Below are 20157 nucleotides of genomic sequence, written 5' to 3'. Positions count from 1 at the left end.
ATTCTTTATTAACCTAACATTAATAAATCAACACCAAACAATTTGTCATTTTAACAGACTTCTGTTAATAACAACCACTGTACTTTAACAGACTTCACCAACTCGTCAACAAAGCACCCATGGAAACGCAACATTTATTTACTTTCAAAAAATATTCAACTCAGCAATCGTTTCGTTTTTTGTTAAATCGAAAAAATTCAATTTAAAAAATATTTTTTAACACCAAAAAAATTTTATTTTTCCTTAAAATTCCAAGGAAATTTTAATTTATTTTCTTTTATTTGTATTCAAAAACGGTCTTGGGTTTTTAACATGTCGGCGGATATAAAAACATCTGAATTGAAAGATGACTGCAATCGTAATCTGAAAGACAATGATATAGCCAAAACTGGTGCCTTGGCTCGCGGGGGAAAGCCCATTGTGTTATCCTCACAGCGCTATAATAAAATTGTAAATAATGCCACAACTACGGAACGTTCGAAAGCTCTGGCAGAAGCTGAGGATGTACAAAAATATAAAGAGCAATTGAAGGCGGGCAATGATGAGTTGGTTGCACAGTTTAAGGGCAATATGCAGAGGACCCAGGAACAAAAATTGCAACAGATCAAGGAGCAAATGGATAAGAAAACTAAACAAGGTCAGTGTCAAGTGTCAGTCGTTCAAATAGTTTAAGCATAAGATACATTTATGTCTTAAAGGATTTAGGCAGATTTGATATTGCATAAGATTTTACCACAAGAAAACCTTTCAGCAACAGGGGATCTATTGGAACGCGATTTATATTTGGACATTTAACAGATTTATATAGATATATTTACGTCATGAAGCTTTCAAGCTGAAATTTTACGTTGCATATTGATTGAATTAAAATCAATTTGACATTCGCCCTGGAAATGGCATAAGAGTTTTTGATAAATGCCGAATTGTTGCAACAATAACAGAATTTATATTTAGAGATTTGACAGTATTTGTTTCAATACTGTTTTAAAATAAGCATTCAAGAAGAAATTTGACCTAACTGCAGACTTTAATCTAATCACCTAGCATTCTGATCAGGATTTCTTGGCGTAAATGTAAAAAATTCAGTAGTAACGTGACATTTTAAATTTATAATCTAATTATTTATATTTCTTTGAATTCAAAACATTTTAAATTATGTTCAATATTAGTACGGAAACGATTTCTTTATTATCAGCCCAATTATGAATAAAAATTCCCCGGGAGTTTTTCCCCTTTTCTCATTTTTCCTATTCAAATTCAATGGACAAAACTCCCGGGGAACAAATTCCCGCGGAATTTTTTATTCATTTTTATATTTTTTATACCTTTCAGGTATCGCCGACTACGAACAGGCAAAAGAAAATGAAGCCCAAAAGCGACAGGAGAAAATCGCCAAGGCCCAACAGATCATAGAACGTCTCAAGCCCGGTCCTAGAGAACTTCACAGTGCTGTGCTGCAAAGTGAAGTACTGCGGGCCCGTAACGTACAACGCAACATCAATGAAGAATTCGAAAAGGCCGTCAAAAAGCAAGAACATGAAACAAATAAAATGTGTAACGAGCAAGCATTAAGTTGGATTGGCGAGGAACAGCAACGTCTAAACGAGCGTCAAAAGAATACCATCGCCTATAAAAAGGAACTATTGCAGACCATAAACGAAAATCAAAAACAACGTTTTGAACAAAAGAAACAGTTGATTAAGGAGCAGCAGGCCGCTAGAGAAGCTACAGATTTTGAGATGAAGGCACAGATTGAAAAGGAAAAAGCCATAATGGAAAAGAAAAAGGAAGCATTGCGTAAGAATGCCTTGGAAGCCATGAAGATGGTGGAGCAAAGAAGATTAAGTGAGTAGTATTAAAATAGGGAAAATGTTGGATTTTGAGAAATAGTTTGGTAAACAGAAATGTGTTGAGTATATCCATAAACATTACAGTTTGAAAAATTGAAATTTGGGTTGAAAATCGACGTCGACTATAAATTATTTACAAAATTTCTAATTTTATTAAAGTTTTCCCCCGAAACATTTATAACGCAACAATAACAAATAACTTTACTCTCCACTTTTCAGGAGATCGCATGGTCGAGGAGGTGGAAGATCGTTTATGTTGTGTTTACAATGCTGGCAAAAGTCAACTGGATGCTCTACGAACCGAACAGACCAAGAAACTGGCAAATGAACACCAGAAAAAGATAGAGGCAGAAGTTAAGAAATTAAACAATATCGAGGATAAATCCAAAGCCTTAGAATCGGAACGTATGAGACGTGACATAACTACAATGCAATTGAAATTTACCGCTGAAGAGCAGGAAAAGGTGCGTAAAGACAAAGCAGCCAAGCAGGCCCGCATCGAGGCTTACTTGAAAGAAATGCAACAGCAAAAGGAAGTGCAGCGTAAATTGGATGAAGAGAAACGCTTTGATATGGCTCAACGTTTCAAAAATACCGAAGTCGATTGTTTGTTCAACGAAAAACAAAGGGCAGATAAGTTGCGTCAATTCCAGGAAGTTCGCACACAACTCAACCAGCAAATCGAAGATAATAAGACACAACAATTGGCACAGAAACGTGCAGCGCTTACTTGCTCGGACAACACGGTGGACAAAGAACATAAATTCTTTTTCGAATATGCTCGCAATCTTATGGAAGATGCTCAACATAAGGGTAGACCGGTATATCCATTTGTTAAGGCGGTGCATCAATATAAACGTGACAATCAAATTGATTGTGATCGTAAAGTAGCCAAACATTTGCAATCTAATGTTCCTATTGGGGAGAAATCCCCGAAAACATCATCATTAACAGCTCAGAAAACTGATAAGATGACGCTAGACTCGACCAGAGAAAGTATTTTACAAAATTGTTTAAAAATCACTGAAATTGTCAAGGCGGCTGATACCAGCACAAAGGAGGAGAAAACTAGGCCAGAAATTGCAGATGTTGTTATATCAAAGCCACTGAATACCAACGAAGATTGTGCCTTGCATCAGTTGCGTTACAGCATGGATGAATTAAAGAAAATGAATCAATTTTCTGCTCCCACTTGTCATTAGACATGAATTTTCAAATAAATAACATAAAAAATTAGTTTTTTATTTAATATTTATTAAAAAACATCAACGATTATAAATTCATTATAAAAAATTCGAAAATTAAGTTATTATATAAAAAATAGCAAAAATATTTAGGTCTCAAACCTTTTCAATACATAATACATATTATTATTATTATTATTTGTTAATTGTTATTGTTATAATTAATTTATTTGTTAACTTCTTATTTTAGTAAATTTCCAGTAGATTTGTTGTTATTTATCGTTTTAATTTATTTTGTTGTTTAATTTGAGATGCTGTTCGTTTTGGTTGTTTTTAGTTCAAATAAATTGTTATGTTGCTGATTATGTTTCTTTTTTGTTTTTCCTTAACCTGCAACTCTTGGAGTTCTTGGTATATTAATAAATGTTCATAAACTTTAAAATAAAAAAAATGGATTAGATAATTTCTAGCTCATGTATGAGAGATATACAGTGCGTGACGATACAATGGAAACTTTTTTTATTACTATTATGGCAGACTTCATAAACGCAGTTTGCAATGCATAGTGTTCATAAACTCAATAGATTTTGTTTAGGCAATGTTTAGGTAATTTTACGGAAAGTTACAAATTATTATTTATTGCTTTGTCTTGTAAAAGATTTTCTTTGCATTTCGGACCATTAATCGAATATGAGAGTATAATCGATAGATATACTCCCATATTCAGAATCGCCAATGCTAAAAAGAATAATTATACATATCGTTAACTTAATATAGAGAGGCCCTAACTCGTGTGTTTTTTGTAAGCCCAAGCCAAATTACCGCATTCGATATCGAGTAGAATTGATCGTAATTTTCTTATTTGAGATTATAGTATTCGATATCGTACAAGAATTTTAGTACATTTTATCATAATTTCGATATCGAAATCATTTTTCGATACGATAGTTCATTCGATCACGAATGCGGTAATTTGGCCCCTGGTCTTACAAAAAACACACGAGTTAGGGCCTCTCTATATTAAGTTAACGATATGTATAATTATTCTTTTTAGCATTGGCGATTCTGAATATGGGAGTATATCTATATTGTTTATTATTAATTCGAACATTCAACCTCTATTACAGATACTTCAACCTTTCCCAGGACATAGGTAGTTACAATGTTTTCGTTTTTAAGTTAGCTTTTATAATTTCCAGGGGCCAAATTACCGCATTCGTGATCGAATGAACTATCGTATCGAAAAATGATTTCGATATCGAAATTATGATAAAATGTACTAAAATTCTTGCACGATATCGAATACCATAATCACAAATAAGAAAATTACGATCGATTTAACTCGATTCGGTTTGTTAATCCAAAGTTGATTAGAAAATTATTGTAGAAAGTTGTGCCTTTAAATAATATTCAGTACAATATGTGATGAAAATCGAACGATTTGAAATTGAAACCTCACGACTTTTCAATTTGAAAAGTTCGTCCACGATTACGAAACATCGCAAAAACTCATCCATAATGCGGTTGAAGAACGATAAACACTCCTGTCAAGTTGTCACAGGATTACGTTTGTGGTCAATTGTGAGCAAATTTGAAACCACTGAGCCACAATCTCTCGCACTTTCAATCTCCGATCGGCTAACACCATATCAATATTTTTAATTGTTTCGGGTACATAGACCTCAACTGGGCGTCCAAAACGTGCTTGTACGGCCACAAAGAAATTCAACAAACCCCTTTTTTACCATTGAAATTAATGGTGAATAGTTCGCATAGTATTTATGAAGCTTGGTTTGAGTAATGAGCACACGAAATACACTTTTTCGATTTTCTCCTGAAGTCATATGGTAGTCTTCTATCAATGGCTATCAAACACAAAGTAAATGACGCAGCTTGTTCGAATTTCGACAGGAGTCAACTGACAGATGCTTGTTGACAGGAGCAGTATTGTACTTTCAGTTAGGTTAGGCGGGAAGAGGAGCCTTGATGTCGGACGACGAAATAGACTTCCCCTGCGGAATACCGCTGTCTACTTGCAAGGGAATGATACATGACGCATATTACGAACTTGCCCAAGCAAGGTGGGGAAATGAATCCACCTGTGCCACCACGAGGATGATATGGCCTGCGTTGGACTGTAAACACACGTCGTACCTACTTCGATTGCAACTTGCAACTCTTGACCCCTCTCCTCCTTCTTTTCTCTTTTCATATACATTTTACTCTTGAAATTTCACTATAACTTTTCTATAGATTTCCCTTTTCCTAACTTCTATTTCCCTTTTCCTTCTTTCTGTTCAAATTTTTCTTCTTCAGGTATCACAAAGGGAACGTTCATTGGACCCAAGTGAGCTGTACGAGACGAAGGTTTTCGACGGCTGCCTGTATACCATACCATTCAGTTAGGTTTCCACGAAATGAAGAAAAGAAGAGCAGCACACGTGGGTCCAAGCAATGGTCCCGTTGTGTCCTTTCAGTTAAGAGGCGGGAAATTCAAAAAGTCACGGGCTTATTAAGCCGCACTCGTATCATTTCAAATGAATTGTAAATGAATTGCTAATTATTTTTTGTAATTCATTTGAATTAATTCAAAATCAATTCAATTCATTTGAATTAAAAACGAATTGCAATTCATTTTTACCAAATTCAAATTCATTCAATTAATTTTTTTGTGTAAATGATTCGCGAATTAATTTAAAAATTAATGATTCATTTGCAGCTCTGACCACGACTACCTAGATTGTTTTTCATATTTTTCACCAAAAATGTTTTCTGAAACATTTTTTTTTCACGAACATTTTTTAAATATTTATACATTGCACTATGTATCCAAAAGCCAAAATTGATGCAAAAATTATTTCCAAGGGATCTAGCATCATAAAACTTTGTGTAGAGGCCCCTGTTGCTAAAATAAGCATTTTAAAAAAATTGACAATAACCCGTCCCCTCTTTATTCACAACCCCTCCCCCACCAACTCACCAAACATTTTCAAAAAAGATTTCAATCTACATATATTCTCATAGCACTTTCCACAAATACCATTTTAAAAAAGTTGCCATTAACCCCTCACTTTTCTTATAGCCCCAGTAATCCATTTTGGCAAAATCTTAGTTATAACTATTTTTTTTAAAAAAAATCACTGCAATGTAATGCAAAATGTAAACTTTCACAGCTGTTTATATATAAACTGATTGGCCAATTGGCATACATTTTTGACATTTATGTCGTCGAAGTGTTAGGAATTGAACCGTAATTTTTTTTTTCAAAAAGCGAAAGCTGAACATTTGAATTTTTGCCATAATAATTGGAATTGGGCACATAGTGCATTGGTGAAAGGTATATAAGATTCAGCACAGCCGAATTAGCACTCTTATTTGTTATTTGTTGTTAATATAAGTATATATTAATGAAATGCTAAACAAATACAAATTTCATAAAAGGTTTCCATTGTATTGTCATGCCCGATTATTCTTGTTTAAATAACGAATAATGAATTGAATTAAAATACATATTACTCACTTAAAATCTGCGATTCATGGGCAGCAGTTTAGTTTTAATACGTTTACGATCTCTAGCAATAATTTCCATTCGTTCCTTTATGGAAGTTTGAAAGAAAACCAAGTGAAGAGTACGGGAGGCTGAAGATAACTTTAATAATGTAAAAGAAATATGTATGTAATAATACCAATGAAATATTTTTCAAGCTTTTGAAACTCACCTGTTTTAAAAGTCTGGCTTTTAGTTTAATATTTGCTGGGGTTTCTGATTCTTCAGGATTCTCCATAGTATCTATGTGTAAATTTAAAACAAATATCAAGGTATCACGTATTGTTTGAACAATACGTTGAATTTGTTCGGTTTGGAATAGACGACGTATAAGAAAACCTCGGGCACATGCATTTATTTTGGTGGCAGCAGCATGCAAATGTAAAGAATTATCTATTGGAGGCTTAATAAAGGAATTTTATATTAAAAATAAAGCCTAGTTTATTTGTTTGTTTATTTAAAATTTGGTTCAAGTTTATTTAATAATATATATATAAAAAATATTAACAAGTAATTTAAAGTAGTTAGTTAAATATTAATTTAATAAGAAAAAACTATATAATTTGTTAAAAAATATTCATCGAGGGTGCTTAATATTAGTATATATTGGTGGAGTTTTACTTTATTATTGTTTTTTTTTTTTTTCTAATTTCCATTAACTACTGTTTAGAAGGTGGTTTTATTTTTAATAAGGCACATTTATATAATTTGTTAATAAGAAATTATTGTTTTAAGAGGTTTAAAGTTAAGGTGCACTTGAGCTTTTTTCAATACTTTTGCTCCAGTTGAAATTGGGAGTGTCTACAGTTAATTAAGTCTTGAGTTTTTACTACTTATTTTAAATTCTTCTTAATCCTTGGTATAGATTTACATTTTAGTAATGAAGCTTGTTAGAATGATAGAAGAAAATAAGAAAATTAATCAGATTTCTAAGGAAAAATTTTAGAGATTTCAGAAATTAGTTTCCAAATGCCGAATATAATACCAAAGAATTAATAAAATTGAAAACTTACACGTTTATTACTGTTATTGTTGACTAAAACGGACTTTGGACTTCTATTTGATTGATTAAATAACTGAGGTTGTTGCCTGTGATTCCCCAAAGGATGTCCTGATGAATATGTTGAGCTGCCGGTTGAACGAGAACTTAGGTTATTGCTCTCACCGCCTACATCAGTTATTTCCGTGGTAAATAGTCTGCGACGAGATGTTGATGTTGTTATTTTATTGCCAGCATTATTTTGTGTTGTCGGTGTAGCACAAAGAGTTTCGGGTGAAGTTTGAGTTGAGAGCGTGGAAATATCCAAAGAAGTATTAGCATTTGAATGATCAATTGAAGATAAAAGGGAGTTGTTGAGTGGAATGGGTTGCGACGTCGGAGTATGATGCGAGCCATACAATGATTGTTGGGAATTAGCTGTTACAGAGTGATTTTTTGTCATGGAAATATATGAACTATTATTACTGATTGTAGAGGGAGATGGCTGTTGTTGGTTACTATGAGACTTATGTTGTTTAAACTCGTATGAAGGAGTTGTTGGTTTTTTTTGAGAGTTTTCGCTGGAAAACCCTGTTAGATTTAATTGATTTTGTAACTGGGCTGTCAGTGGTTTATGATCTTGTCTTTTAGAATTCAACGTAGAGTTTGTTGTTGAGGAATTATAAGAATTTGTGGGTGATTTCAATTGTGTTGCGGCCATTTCTCGATTAAGTTGTTCAATCAACAGTTTCTGTTGCATTTCAAATGACTGCTGAAGTTTTCGATGTTCATCTTGCTGTTGTGCCAATAAATGCATAAATTTCTCTTTCTGTGTCTGGTCCATTTGGGTAAATGATTCTTTGCCGCTTTTGGGAGTTCCAGCCGCATTAAGTGTTGTGGATGTGGGTGTTTGTATAGTGGTTGAAGATGATACTCTAGATTTTGAAGTTTTATTTTGAACCAAATTTGATGATGTGGAATTTGATTTACGCATTGGGGTGGTGGAGGTTTTCTGCAGAGTTTGAAGGGAATTATGAGAAGTTTTTGAGATATCATAGGGTGATCTTTTAGTTTTACTCAAGTTATTTGTATACTGGGTTAGGGCGGTGGTAGTATAGGGAGAAATTGAGGCTACAGCAGCCTGGGCCAATTTACTTTGTGAGACTTTTTGTTGAGTCTTTAGTTTGGATGACTTGAGTTCCACTTTTTGCACTTTCTTGGCTTTCGATTCGACCGTATCCCGGTGGGCTCTCAATGGAGAAGATATTGGCTTCCTAGCTACAGTTCGTGTTGTATTTAAAGGAGATTTAGCATGTGTTTTGCTATTACTGATAGCTTTCTGTTGTTGCATATGATCTATGAGAGCTTTTGAAGGTCCCTCTAAGGTAAACGATGATGAACGTACTAAGGTATTTTCTGGTGAATTATCTGAATCTTGAGCTAAACTTTGTGATCTGGATGAAGATGAGCGATTGCTGGTAGGCAGTTTTATGGAAGGGCTAGTAGCTGAACGACTCATACTACCCGTAGCGGTTCCCAAACAAGATTTTCTTGTTTTAAACAGTTTCTCTGGGCTTGTTTGTGGTGTATTAGTATCGCTGCTAATGGCCTCAAATTGTTGAATTTTAGCAGATACATTTTTTACCGGAGTTAAGGGGTTTCTCTCGGACTTAGCGTTATGTTTGCTTAATCTTCTAACAGGTCTTTTATCTGATTGTGTTATCATACTATCATCTGAACTAAGATCTTCCACAAAATCAAAAGAATTATTTTGTTTATCTGTTCGATTCAATGAAACGCCACATTCTGCAGCGCTTAGAGTCTCACATATATTTTTATTTACCGTTAAGGGGGTGGGAGGATTTAGACATATTGAAGGAATTGCTGTTAGCCCTTTACTATTTACTCCCGCTAACAGCAAATGACTGGGCTTTTTAGCTGGCACATAGTTTAAATTCGCTTTACATTCCATTTCTACCAACTGTCTTTGATGATCTTGAAACAACTGTCTATCCTTTTCGGCAGGTAACTGTATTACCACATTTGTGGAATTATCATAGATTAATATTTCAGATTTACGTAATTTCTGTAACTTTTCTTGATTTTCATCCCTGTCAGAATGCAATGCATTATTACAATCAGTATTTACAGTTTCTGTAGACTTTTCTTCAACACCTCCATGTTGTCTTCTGATTATATTTTGTAGTAAAATCATGGATTCTTCTGCTTCTTTAAGTTTACTTTCGTAGTAATCTTGCGAACGTTGAGAAGTATTACCACCTGTATTGTGTAGCGAAGAGCGGGAAGTTTCACTTTTTATGTCTTCATTAATTAAATCATTTTCACAATAAACTCGTTGTTTACGTTCTTTTAAGCGTTGTTCAATTTTTAAGGCTTTTTCTTTAAGTTTTAGCATTTGCCGCCGTTTTTCGGTGGTCATCTAAAAGAAGAAATATTAAACCAATTTTCAATTAAACCATGAAAAAAAAATTAATAGTATTTTCAGAGTATGTAGTAGTGTTCTAAATTTCCTAAAATTTTTTATTCCCGGGAAATAACAAAAAAAATTTCATTCCCTTGAATTCCCATTAATTTTGTAACTCTAAATTAAGACAAAAATAAATAAAAATTTAAATATTAGGTAAAAATTCAATTATACTTTAATAAAAAAATTTACGAGGTCCGACTAATTTTAAACCGGGAAAAATGCATTATTCATTTCGTTTTCCAATCAGAATCTAAATAAACAAATTTAAACCAGTATTATAAATATGAATATCCTTAGAAGTTTTAATATTAAGCATCTTAATTATTCATTTCATAAAAATGCGGAATTTTTTCAAATTTTTAGCTTTTTTTTTAAACATTTGTACAAAATAAATGTATTCAAAGTATTGACCATTGTTAGCTATAGCCTTTTCTATCTTTGTGGCAACATATGGATCCCGAGCCAAAGAACTACTCATCTTTTGAGTCTAAAAAACAATCAAGCCAATTTCGGATACCCTGTTCTAAGGTGAAGCGTATACAAATAGTATTCGGGCTGTGCACTGTCCGAACTATAAAGCGGGTAAGGCAAAACTTTTCAACCACTTCATTCCAAATTTTTTTAACAGTTATTGCAACATGTGGCATTGACATGATGGAATATTATGGTTTCATGTCTGTCCTCATTTCTGGCCGTTTTTCGCTCAATGCTCGCTTCAAATGAATCAGTTGCGTTCGGTACATTTCCCTCTGATGGTCTGGTCAGATTTCAGCAGCTCATAATAGATAGGAACCTTTAGCTTCCACCAAATACAGAGTATTAGCGCAATGGATATTTTTGGATATGGTATAGATGCGGCTGGTTGGCCGGCTTCACATACGATCTCTTACGCTTCGGGTTATTGTAATGGGTCCATTTTTCATCGCAAAATATGATTATTTTCTTTTATAGCGTTCAAGCTTCATTCTTTTATAGCGTTCAAGCAAAATCGAGTTTAAAGTTCTCTCGGCTTCAATTCGTATGGTACCCAATTTCCCTACTTTTGGATGAAACCTCCTGAGCAAAACTTTCCGCATATCACGATTCGTTGGTACAAAATTCGACATTTTCAAAGTCGAACTACTAGAAAAGTAAATTTTACTGTTTTAAACAAATTTTATTACCCAGTTTTATCACACAGATAAAGTAGTTTTGGCTGTAATAACCGAATGTATTGATAATCTGAACAATTTTAGTTGGAGTGACAAAAGCACGGTTATTTAAAACGTAATTTTTATTTAAGCTGATTTTTTGTTGCTAGAATTGATAAAATCGATGGATATAATTAAATCATTCGATTGAGAGCATAACTGTAACTTTAAGAAAACTTGTAAAGAAATTCCAAAATTTTACCGGCAATTCAAGGGTAATTTTTTACGATTAGTAAACATAATATGTAGGCATCTAATAATTTAAATAATGATATTTAATATTTTAAAAAATTATAAGTACCGGGATACTGTTTGGACACTGATGTCTTTGTTCAAATTTGACATCTCTGCGATTATAGCTTAATCTAACTTTTGATGATTTAACAGTTTTGGATACTGCATTAAAAGTTCTATATTAATTACAATTTAGACATTTTGGAAACAGCTTCATAAATGCGTCATTATACATTTTTAGTACATATTCAATTAAACAAATATTTGTTTATAAATTATCGTAAATTAATAAAAAATCTGTTCAATTGCTGCTGGCGTAGGGTGTGTAGAAATTTTTAAAATAAATATATGTATATAATCTCCTTCACGCTTGATTTCAACTAATTCTAATTCCCATATGTACTCAAATGTATGCAGCTACATACATATAAACATACTTACCAATGGCGGTAATATGGGTTCACCATTAATGTGGAAAATTGATACATATTTGCGCGGCGGTGGTAGAGGTGGTGCTCCATCATTTATATTTTCCATATTTGCCAGGTCATCTATGTAAAAATGTCGTTGCTGCAACTGTATTTGTTGTTCTTGCAAGTTTTGCAATAATGTCTCCATTGGGTGTTTTGGACAAGTAGTAGTTTAATAAAGTAATTTGGCGAAAAAATAAATGAAAACACACAATAAAATACTTTAAATACACGTATTGAAATAGATTTATTTAAATTAATATAGTTTAATTATTGAAAACTATATTTTTCGTTAATTTTAGCTATAATTTAATTACTAATTCAACAAAACTATTGAATTCCTGCTGCCAATTTGTTGTTCTTTTGCCTGATTTGACATAAATTTATTAACTTACTAGTCCAATATTAAATTTTGTTTGCTTGTGTTCATATTCCTCGGTAGATTTTGTTGTTGTGGGTTACTATGGTTACCAAAATTTATTATGATTTGACTGTTAATTTATTTGTTTATATATTTTTATGTTGCGCTTGGTTTGTTTATTTGGAGCTGATTTTTCAGTGACAAATTGGATTCAAATTTTCATGGTTCGGCGCAGTTTGAGTGTTTTCAGGGATGGAAATATTTATATGATATTTTTTTCACCCGCAGAAAACAAAAATTGCAATTTTATTTTCATATAGAATTTCTATAAAAAAACAAACAATTTCAATAGAAGAAACCATTATACACAAATTGTTCTATATAAGAAACTACAAGATCCCAGTAACAATTTATATTTTCATAATTTGTTTTATGTTAATATTCATATTTTCTGCTATAGTTTTTAAAAATACAGATCGATTATTGGCTTCGATTAATCGACTGCAAAAATAGAAATGAAAATAGTTGATCGAAAAGTCGAAATCAATTATAAGCTTTTCATACCATTCACTCGGTATCAACTTTTCCATGCCTGAAGTATTTTTTACGATCAGCTGTTTTGTTAACTTAACACAGGGTGATGCATAATCTTCTCGGTTGCTCTTAAAATGGTGGTGGATTCTAATTGGAGTGATATTTGCAATAGTCGTTAAATCTTGTTTGGACAGCAAAAATTTGAACTGGTTCGATTCATGTTAATCAAGCATGATGTTTATATTAGAGTATCATGGCCAAAACATTCTAATGATTACTGAAATCAACCTCCTGTAGGATTTGTTTGTACATCATTTTTCAATCGGAGTAGTAGTTTATAAAATACAGATTTATTACTGAGCGGTGGTCTGCAAAAGTGCAAAGTAATTTTTTCTTCTTAATTTATTGTCTCAGTCGAATGGAATTTGTTTATTCATATAATTTTAATGCTAATCATAAAATTTCTAAGAAAATATTCGATAATATTGAAATTTGTTATCGTCTCTACTATGTACTAATATCCAAAAGGCTACTCCAATTGCCAAATATCATTATTTTTATGTATTTTGATTTCTCCTAATTTCACCTCTATTATATTATTTAACAACATGCACATCTTTTAAGTTTATGTCCTCTTGAAATTGTTTTCGCTGTACATTCTATAGCAACAGATATATTGGAAAGACTCACGGACTCCTCACTGTATCTATCGCCCAGCAATAAATTCTTTCGAAACTGTTTTACACCCTCGTCGGTATCTTGAGAACCAGATTTATTGGCAATTGCTGTTAGGGCTTTTTGTACAGCTACATTCTCACTTGAGGTTTCAGTGGACGAAAAGTCTTCATGAAATTCTTGTATTGTTTCGAAAACATCTTTAAAAGCTCCCATTTTTATGCTGAATATAATAGAATAGAAAAATAAATGATTTTCAATTGCATGTATTATTAGTATTACCAGACAATTTTAAAAAAATTATTAGAATATAATATTCGATAATCTTTCATAAATTATTTAAAATATAGTAGCTTAAATAAAGTTTGTAACGGCTGGAGATGTATTATAAATAGTTAAAAACCATGGCAGAACAAGCAAGGTACAATTATTAAAAAGTACGTTCTCAGTTATACATTCCCTATAACGTCAAACAAAAGAAAATTAAAAAAATTAGAAAAAAAAACAAAACGAAATGTCTAAGACAAAAATAAATAAATTAAACAAATTTTTGTGTATTTACTTTTTTTTGTGAAATATTCAATTCAAATTAAATTTTTTCCAAATAAATATGTGTTAGTTTTAATATAACGTGCAAAACAATGGGAAAACAAAATAAAAAGTGATGAGAGTAAATGTGTTATTTGACGTTGTAGGGGTAAATATTGAAAACTCTCCCTAATAATTGTACCTGGTTGGTTCTACCATGGTTAAAAACCACAAAAAAACGTTATTTTTTAAAATCTTAATTTTATTTATTGAAGTGGCAGCACTAACCATAATGAAATATGGCATTACTGTGAAAGCTATTGTGAATAACAGTTATTCTGGAAATTATTGTGAATTAACGATTTGTTGACAAATTAAAAAAACTAGCGGGAATATTTGTCACATTGTGAATAACTATTTTAACAAAGAATTTCATAAAAAATGTAATAAACTTTAATTATTTAAAAAAATTCAATTAAAATACTCGCGAAAATAAATTAAAATGAGTACTGCCAAAAGAATAATATCACCATTCAAAGAACACAACGAAAGTGCTGCCAAGAAAATTAAAATACAAATGTCTGAAGACATCAAACCAGAAACTATCGATGAAAAGTCGCGCGAAAAGGAAGAAAATTATGATTTTCTCTTTGACCAGGAGGATGATTTCGATTTGTCAGAATTTGAGGCAGCAGAGAAAGAATCACAAACAGAAAAGTTGGATTTAACAGAATGGAAAAGGTGTCTGGTCAGAGAAGTGGAGAGAGAAAAGAAAACATTTGCTTTGATTTTAAAAGTGTCTGGTAAAAATGGGCGGGAATTGAAAGAGGACGGAGAAGCTGAAGCCAAATGTTATTTACAAGGCCCTTGGTGTCATACAAAAGTTTCTGTAGAAGATGTGGTGTCGCTACAGGCTGAATGGGATGATACTTTGCAGGCATTTAAAGTAGATAAGGATCAAGGCTTTTGTGTGATAAATCCAGATACTTTGATATCTGGTACCAGTGTGGTTGGCTCCTTATTTTGTCGAAGAAAAGCTGTTTTGCAAGATCGTTTTAGAGGAATAGATGCTAACAACAAAATAGTAAGTATTGAAAGAGTAGTTAAATATAAAAATGTTGTAAGCAAACAATATTTTTTAACTAATTTCAGATGGTTGTGGGTTCTTTGGTACATGAACTTTTACAAATTGTGTTGGAAAAAAATCTAAAGGAACTCAAACAAATTGAGGAAGTAGCTACTGAGTTACTAAACTCCCAGGAGACAGCTTTAATGTTATATGGCAGCCAGTTAACATGTGCGGATACTTCCCTAGAAGTCTTGCATTTTGTTCGTAGTATACATCAATTTATGCAACAATATGTGGAAGAAAAGCAGACATCTTCATTTCCCCTGCAAAAGGAAAACTTTCAGGGTAGAATTACAGAAATACAAGACATTGAAGAAAATTTGTGGATACCACAGCTGGGTCTCAAGGGTAAAATAGATGTATCGGTTAAAATTCATGCCAGACGTCAAAAAGGACAATTGGATAGCTTTGTTAAAAAACAAGAAAAGGTAGTACCCCTGGAATTGAAAACAGGCAGAGCTAGTTTTTCAATGGAACACAAAGGCCAATTGATTTTATATGAAATGATGTTAAGCGCCTTGGGGAAACCTACACAATCTGGTCTTTTACTTTATTTGAGAGAAAATCTAATGCGTGAAATTTTGGGATCGAGAAATGAGCAACGAGATTTGATTGGTTTGCGTAATGAATTGAGCCACTATTTGTCACACTTTCCTGATTTTGCAACACTGCCCGATAATTTGTCACTGCCTGAAGAAAAGTTTATACAACCCTTTGAACTGCCCGAGCCCATATCACATCCTACCGCTTGTTCTCAGTGTGCATATGCCACCTTATGTTGCTCATTTGCTAAAACTGACAACTCTCTGCAACTAAGATCCAGTCATCCTTTAACTAAAGTATCCACTGAGAGTATTTCACATTTAACCCATAAGGATTATGAATATTTCATAAAATGGTGTCATTTGTTAATGATGGAAGAACAGGAGGCTAGAAAATCGAATTATTTGCGAGCTCTTTGGTGTCAAACGGCAGAAAATCGTCAAGAAATGGGTAGAGCTATTTGTAATTTAAAAATATCTCAAAAGCCTGTGGAAAAAGAAGAATCTCGCTATAAACATCAATTTGTTTTGGAGGCAAATTTGAATGGTTGTAAAGCGGAGGAGGAGAATACAGAGGGGGATATTTTGGATTTAACTTTGAGTGGGGTGAGTAGTAGGTTTCTATAGCTGAAACAAAAAGACGACTTTTTTGAAATTTAAAATGTTTGTATATAATTTTTGACCATTTTTTAATTTAGTTTTCTATCGGAGAGTATGTCATTGTTTCTACACCCAAACGTTTAGCCATTGCTGCCGGGTTTGTCTTAGATCTAACCACATCCTCCATAACAGTCAGTCTGGAACGTAATTTGTTGCAAAATTATAAACAACAAACATTTATCATAGACAAACATGATTCACAGTCAGGAAATGTGTTTAATTTCACCAATTTGGGTTTACTCCTAGATAACACAGAACGTTCCACATTGCTAAGGAAAATTATAATAGAAAAACAGGCACCCAGTTATCATAAAGTCTTGCCTAAGATAATAGCCACCGAAGGAGCAGAAATATTAAAACAATTAAATGTTGTACAAAGGGCAGCTGTGTTGAAAGCTTTAACCACACAAAGTTTTATGCTAATAAAAGGCTTACCGGGCACAGGTTAGCTAAAGAAAAATCTATTAAATATTCAACATTAATAAATAATAAAAATCTATTTAAAAACAGGTAAAACCCAAACCTTGGTGGCCATAGTACGTTTGCTGCACATAATGGGCAAATCAGTTTTGATAACCAGTCACACTCACTCAGCGGTAGACAATCTTTTGTTGCGTCTGAAAGACGTTCAATTGCCTTTCTTACGCTTGGGTTCTTCGGCTCGTGTTAATAGTCAATTAAAGGATCACAGTGAATCAATTTTAGCAGCTAGCTGTAAAACTGAAGTAGAACTCTCAAAACTATATGATTCTTATCAAATTGTAGGTGTCACGTGTTTGGGTTCAGCCCATGCCATATTTCTACATCGTCGCTTTGATTTCTGTATAGTGGATGAAGCCACACAGGTTATGCAGCCCACAGTTTTGAGGCCCTTATTCTTTTCTGAGCGTTTTATATTGGTAGGAGATCCAGATCAATTGCCACCCCTTATACGTTCTCCTCTGGCCAAACAAAAAGGTGCAGATGAATCACTATTTCAACGTCTAGATTGTGCGGAAGCTACCTCCGTCCTAACGCTACAATATCGCATGAATAAAACCATCACCAAATTGGCCAATGAATTGACATATCAAGGTGCACTGCAATGCGGTTCTAATGAAGTTAAATCCGCTGTTATGTACAAAACAATTGATCTAGCTGTTGTCAAGGAGAAATGGCTGCAGCGTGTCTTACAAGCTCATGTAGATCAATCAGTATTTCTGTTAGACACTCTTGACTGTTCGGAAAGATCTTACAATTTTGCCAAAAACAAACATAGTGCTACTTGTGCACTCATAGAAAGCACCTTTAATGAAGAACAACTACCCACCGAAGCTTTAACAAAATCACCCACAAAAGCTTCAAGACGTTTATCGAAATATACCAACTACTGTGAGGCTGCCATAGTGTTTCGTATAATCACTGCCCTTTTAAATTGCCAGTATGAACCACAACGTATTGGCATTGTGGCTCCCTATAGGGCTCAAGTAGAACTTTTAAAGAAGTTATCGCAACAACATCATGAATTTTATCAAAAAGACACTTTAGATTTCTCTGCGGTCGAAGTAAATACTGTTGATCAGTATCAAGGTAGAGATAAAGACATTATTATCTATTCCTGTTCTCGTACTGGTTCTAGTTCAAGTAAAACTGTTGAACGTAACCGTGATGCAGAGATTTTAGAGGATAAACGACGTCTTACGGTGGCCATTACACGTTCAAAACATAAACTCATTATTGTAGGAGATACTGCATGCATAAAACAATATACCCCCTTTGAAACTTTACTAAAGCATATACCAGGTATCTGCAAATTAAAGTTGGAAGATGAAAAGTTAGGTTTCCACTGGTCAACTGTAATGGAAGATTTATCACAGGTTATTAATGCAGTTTGAGAAAAAGGTTTGTAGTTCCAAACATTTATTTATATGAAATAATGTGTTAAGTTAATTTTTACACCAAACTATTTAATAAAATAATTATTTTGTTTCTGATTATTATTATTATTTCTTGTTTTCAATTGTAGGTAAGCAATTTACTTTCAACTTCTATCATTCAAGCAAAGTAACAAGATTTTAATCAAGATTCTAAATGAAGATAGGAATGAATACTAACTGACATTTTTTAGGAACTAACATTAATTTCAAATTTAATATCAAGAAAATCTCGAAATGGTTATTTTATTTTGTTAATTCTAGTGAGTATTACTTGCATGAAATCTAAATTAAAGTTTATGCTAGATTTCGAACAAATTTGAATTAAAATTCTAATTATTTTAAAAACATTCAAACGTTTAAAAGAGTATTGTACCAGAAATTTCTGATTGCCCTCTGGCAACGCAACTGCAATTCGGTTGCCATCCATAATCGACCCATAAATGATATGGCTTTTAGTTTTAAGGTTATTTATTCGCAGGAGCAGAAATTCGAAGTATTGTGAAATTAAACATATGTATGTATGTAGTAGGGTGATCGGCCTGATTTTTAATAACCGGTTTTTTTGATTAAGTCGGTTTCGGTTTTTTTGAAATGCTCACATTCCGAATATCGAAGAAACCTGGTTTTTCTCCTCGAATAGCCGGTTTTTTTTCTAAAAGTGTGTTTTTATGAGTTTTAGTGTATTAAAAACTTTAAAAAATATTCAAAATCCATAAAACTTTTTTAAAACAAACACTCCAACTATTTTAGAAGACTTTTTATATTTAGACACATGTCACAAGCGATCTGGAAAGCTTGAAAATTTACTCAATGCTTTGTTAATTATATGTCCTGCAAGTAGACTGAGTGAAATATCATTTTTAATGTTTAGCTTTATAAAACCAAAAGAAAAAAATCCAAGCATTCAAACTGTGTTTTATTCCTAAAGTTAACGATCTTCGGGTCAAATTTAACTCAAATAGAAAATATATATTTTTTTTGGATTTTTTTTTTTTAAAAACTTAACATTTGATTGAATAAAAATTAAATAAAATATCAACCACTCACTTTTAGAAAAAATTCAATTTCAATTTCAAAATGGGTCAAATTTGACTCGAAGACCTTGTGAACGTTAAAAGAAGTAATCAAAATTAGAATTAAAAAGTATTTAAGCGTCATTATTTTAATAAATAAATCTTTTATGCTTCTTATTTTTAGGCGTTTTAATATTTTGCCAAAAAACCGTTTAAACGGTTATTATTAGAAAACCGAAACCGAAAACCTGTTTCTAAAAAATGTCGAAGAATCGATCACCATAGTATGTAGTTAAATTCGATCGTATAGTTTGTAGGGTTTTTTTATAAACATAAATATTTTGGTAAAGAAATTGAAAGTTTTAGTAAAACAAATATTAATTCCAGTAAGAAAATTTAAATTGGAGAAAATAAAAACAAGTAAGGGAGCTATATTCGGCTGTACCGAATCTTATATACCCTTCGCCAAATTATACTTTAAAATACAAATTTTAAATATTTTTTTTCAAAATTAAAAAAAAAAATTAATTTATTAGCGAAAAAAAAATTATGTTAAATAATTTTTTTTTAAATATCTATTTTTAATTTAAAAAAAAAATTTATTTATTAGTGAAAAAAATTTTATACGTCTACTTTTACACGGGGCAAGTTTTCTTGCGCAAGTCTAGAGTTTATAGGAGAGAGAGACAAGAAGAAAGAAGAGGGGTACACACTTGCTTGTACTGGCAAGTCTCTTCAATTCTCTTTTGTTTTCTCATTTTCACTATGGCGTCTATTAGGTTTTGACATACAAAATTGCTCACAGACTTTCTGTGTGTAAACAGTCGAGCAAGTTTAACAGGAAATCGAAGAGACTT

General features: G+C 32.5%; 3 protein-coding genes across 7 annotated transcripts; 2 read left to right on the top strand and 1 right to left on the bottom strand.

Annotated features, from left to right (window-relative positions):
• Positions 1 to 159: 159 nt before the first annotated feature.
• LOC135957995 (trichohyalin) lies at positions 160 to 3399 on the top strand. Its single transcript, XM_065508851.1, has 3 exons — positions 160 to 637; positions 1333 to 1845; positions 2070 to 3399. Exons 1-3 carry the CDS (start codon positions 313 to 315, stop codon positions 3050 to 3052), a joined length of 1821 nt encoding a protein of 606 aa, XP_065364923.1. The 5' UTR covers positions 160 to 312; the 3' UTR covers positions 3053 to 3399.
• On the bottom strand, positions 3335 to 12529 carry LOC135957994 (serine-rich adhesin for platelets-like). Of its 5 annotated transcripts, XM_065508845.1 has the most exons (5): positions 11914 to 12524; positions 7595 to 10000; positions 6754 to 6984; positions 6555 to 6683; positions 3335 to 3468 (listed from the first exon to the last, which is right to left on the bottom strand). In XM_065508845.1, the coding sequence occupies exons 1-4, from the start codon at positions 12088 to 12090 to the stop codon at positions 6555 to 6557; spliced, it is 2943 nt and encodes a 980-aa protein (XP_065364917.1). In that variant the 5' UTR covers positions 12091 to 12524; the 3' UTR covers positions 3335 to 3468. The 5 variants fall into 5 exon arrangements, with proteins under 5 accessions (XP_065364917.1, XP_065364918.1, XP_065364919.1 ...); XM_065508846.1 differs by lacking the exon at positions 3335 to 3468 and having other exon boundaries at positions 6754 to 6824; positions 11914 to 12528; XM_065508847.1 differs by lacking the exons at positions 3335 to 3468; positions 6555 to 6683 and having other exon boundaries at positions 6796 to 6974; positions 11914 to 12529.
• A 2013-nt stretch (positions 12530 to 14542) lies between these two features.
• On the top strand, positions 14543 to 18320 carry Dna2 (DNA replication helicase/nuclease 2). The gene is made up of 4 exons (XM_065509352.1): positions 14543 to 15124; positions 15193 to 16317; positions 16410 to 16815; positions 16882 to 18320. Exons 1-4 carry the CDS (start codon positions 14543 to 14545, stop codon positions 18243 to 18245), a joined length of 3477 nt encoding a protein of 1158 aa, XP_065365424.1. The 3' UTR covers positions 18246 to 18320.
• Positions 18321 to 20157: the final 1837 nt, after the last annotated feature.

The sequence above is a fragment of the Calliphora vicina genome, chromosome 4, assembly GCF_958450345.1.
Source record: "Calliphora vicina chromosome 4, idCalVici1.1, whole genome shotgun sequence".
Lineage (NCBI taxonomy): Eukaryota > Metazoa > Arthropoda > Insecta > Diptera > Calliphoridae > Calliphora > Calliphora vicina.
Note: the sequence above shows the minus strand (reverse complement) of the source record. Positions and strands in the feature narration are given on the sequence as shown.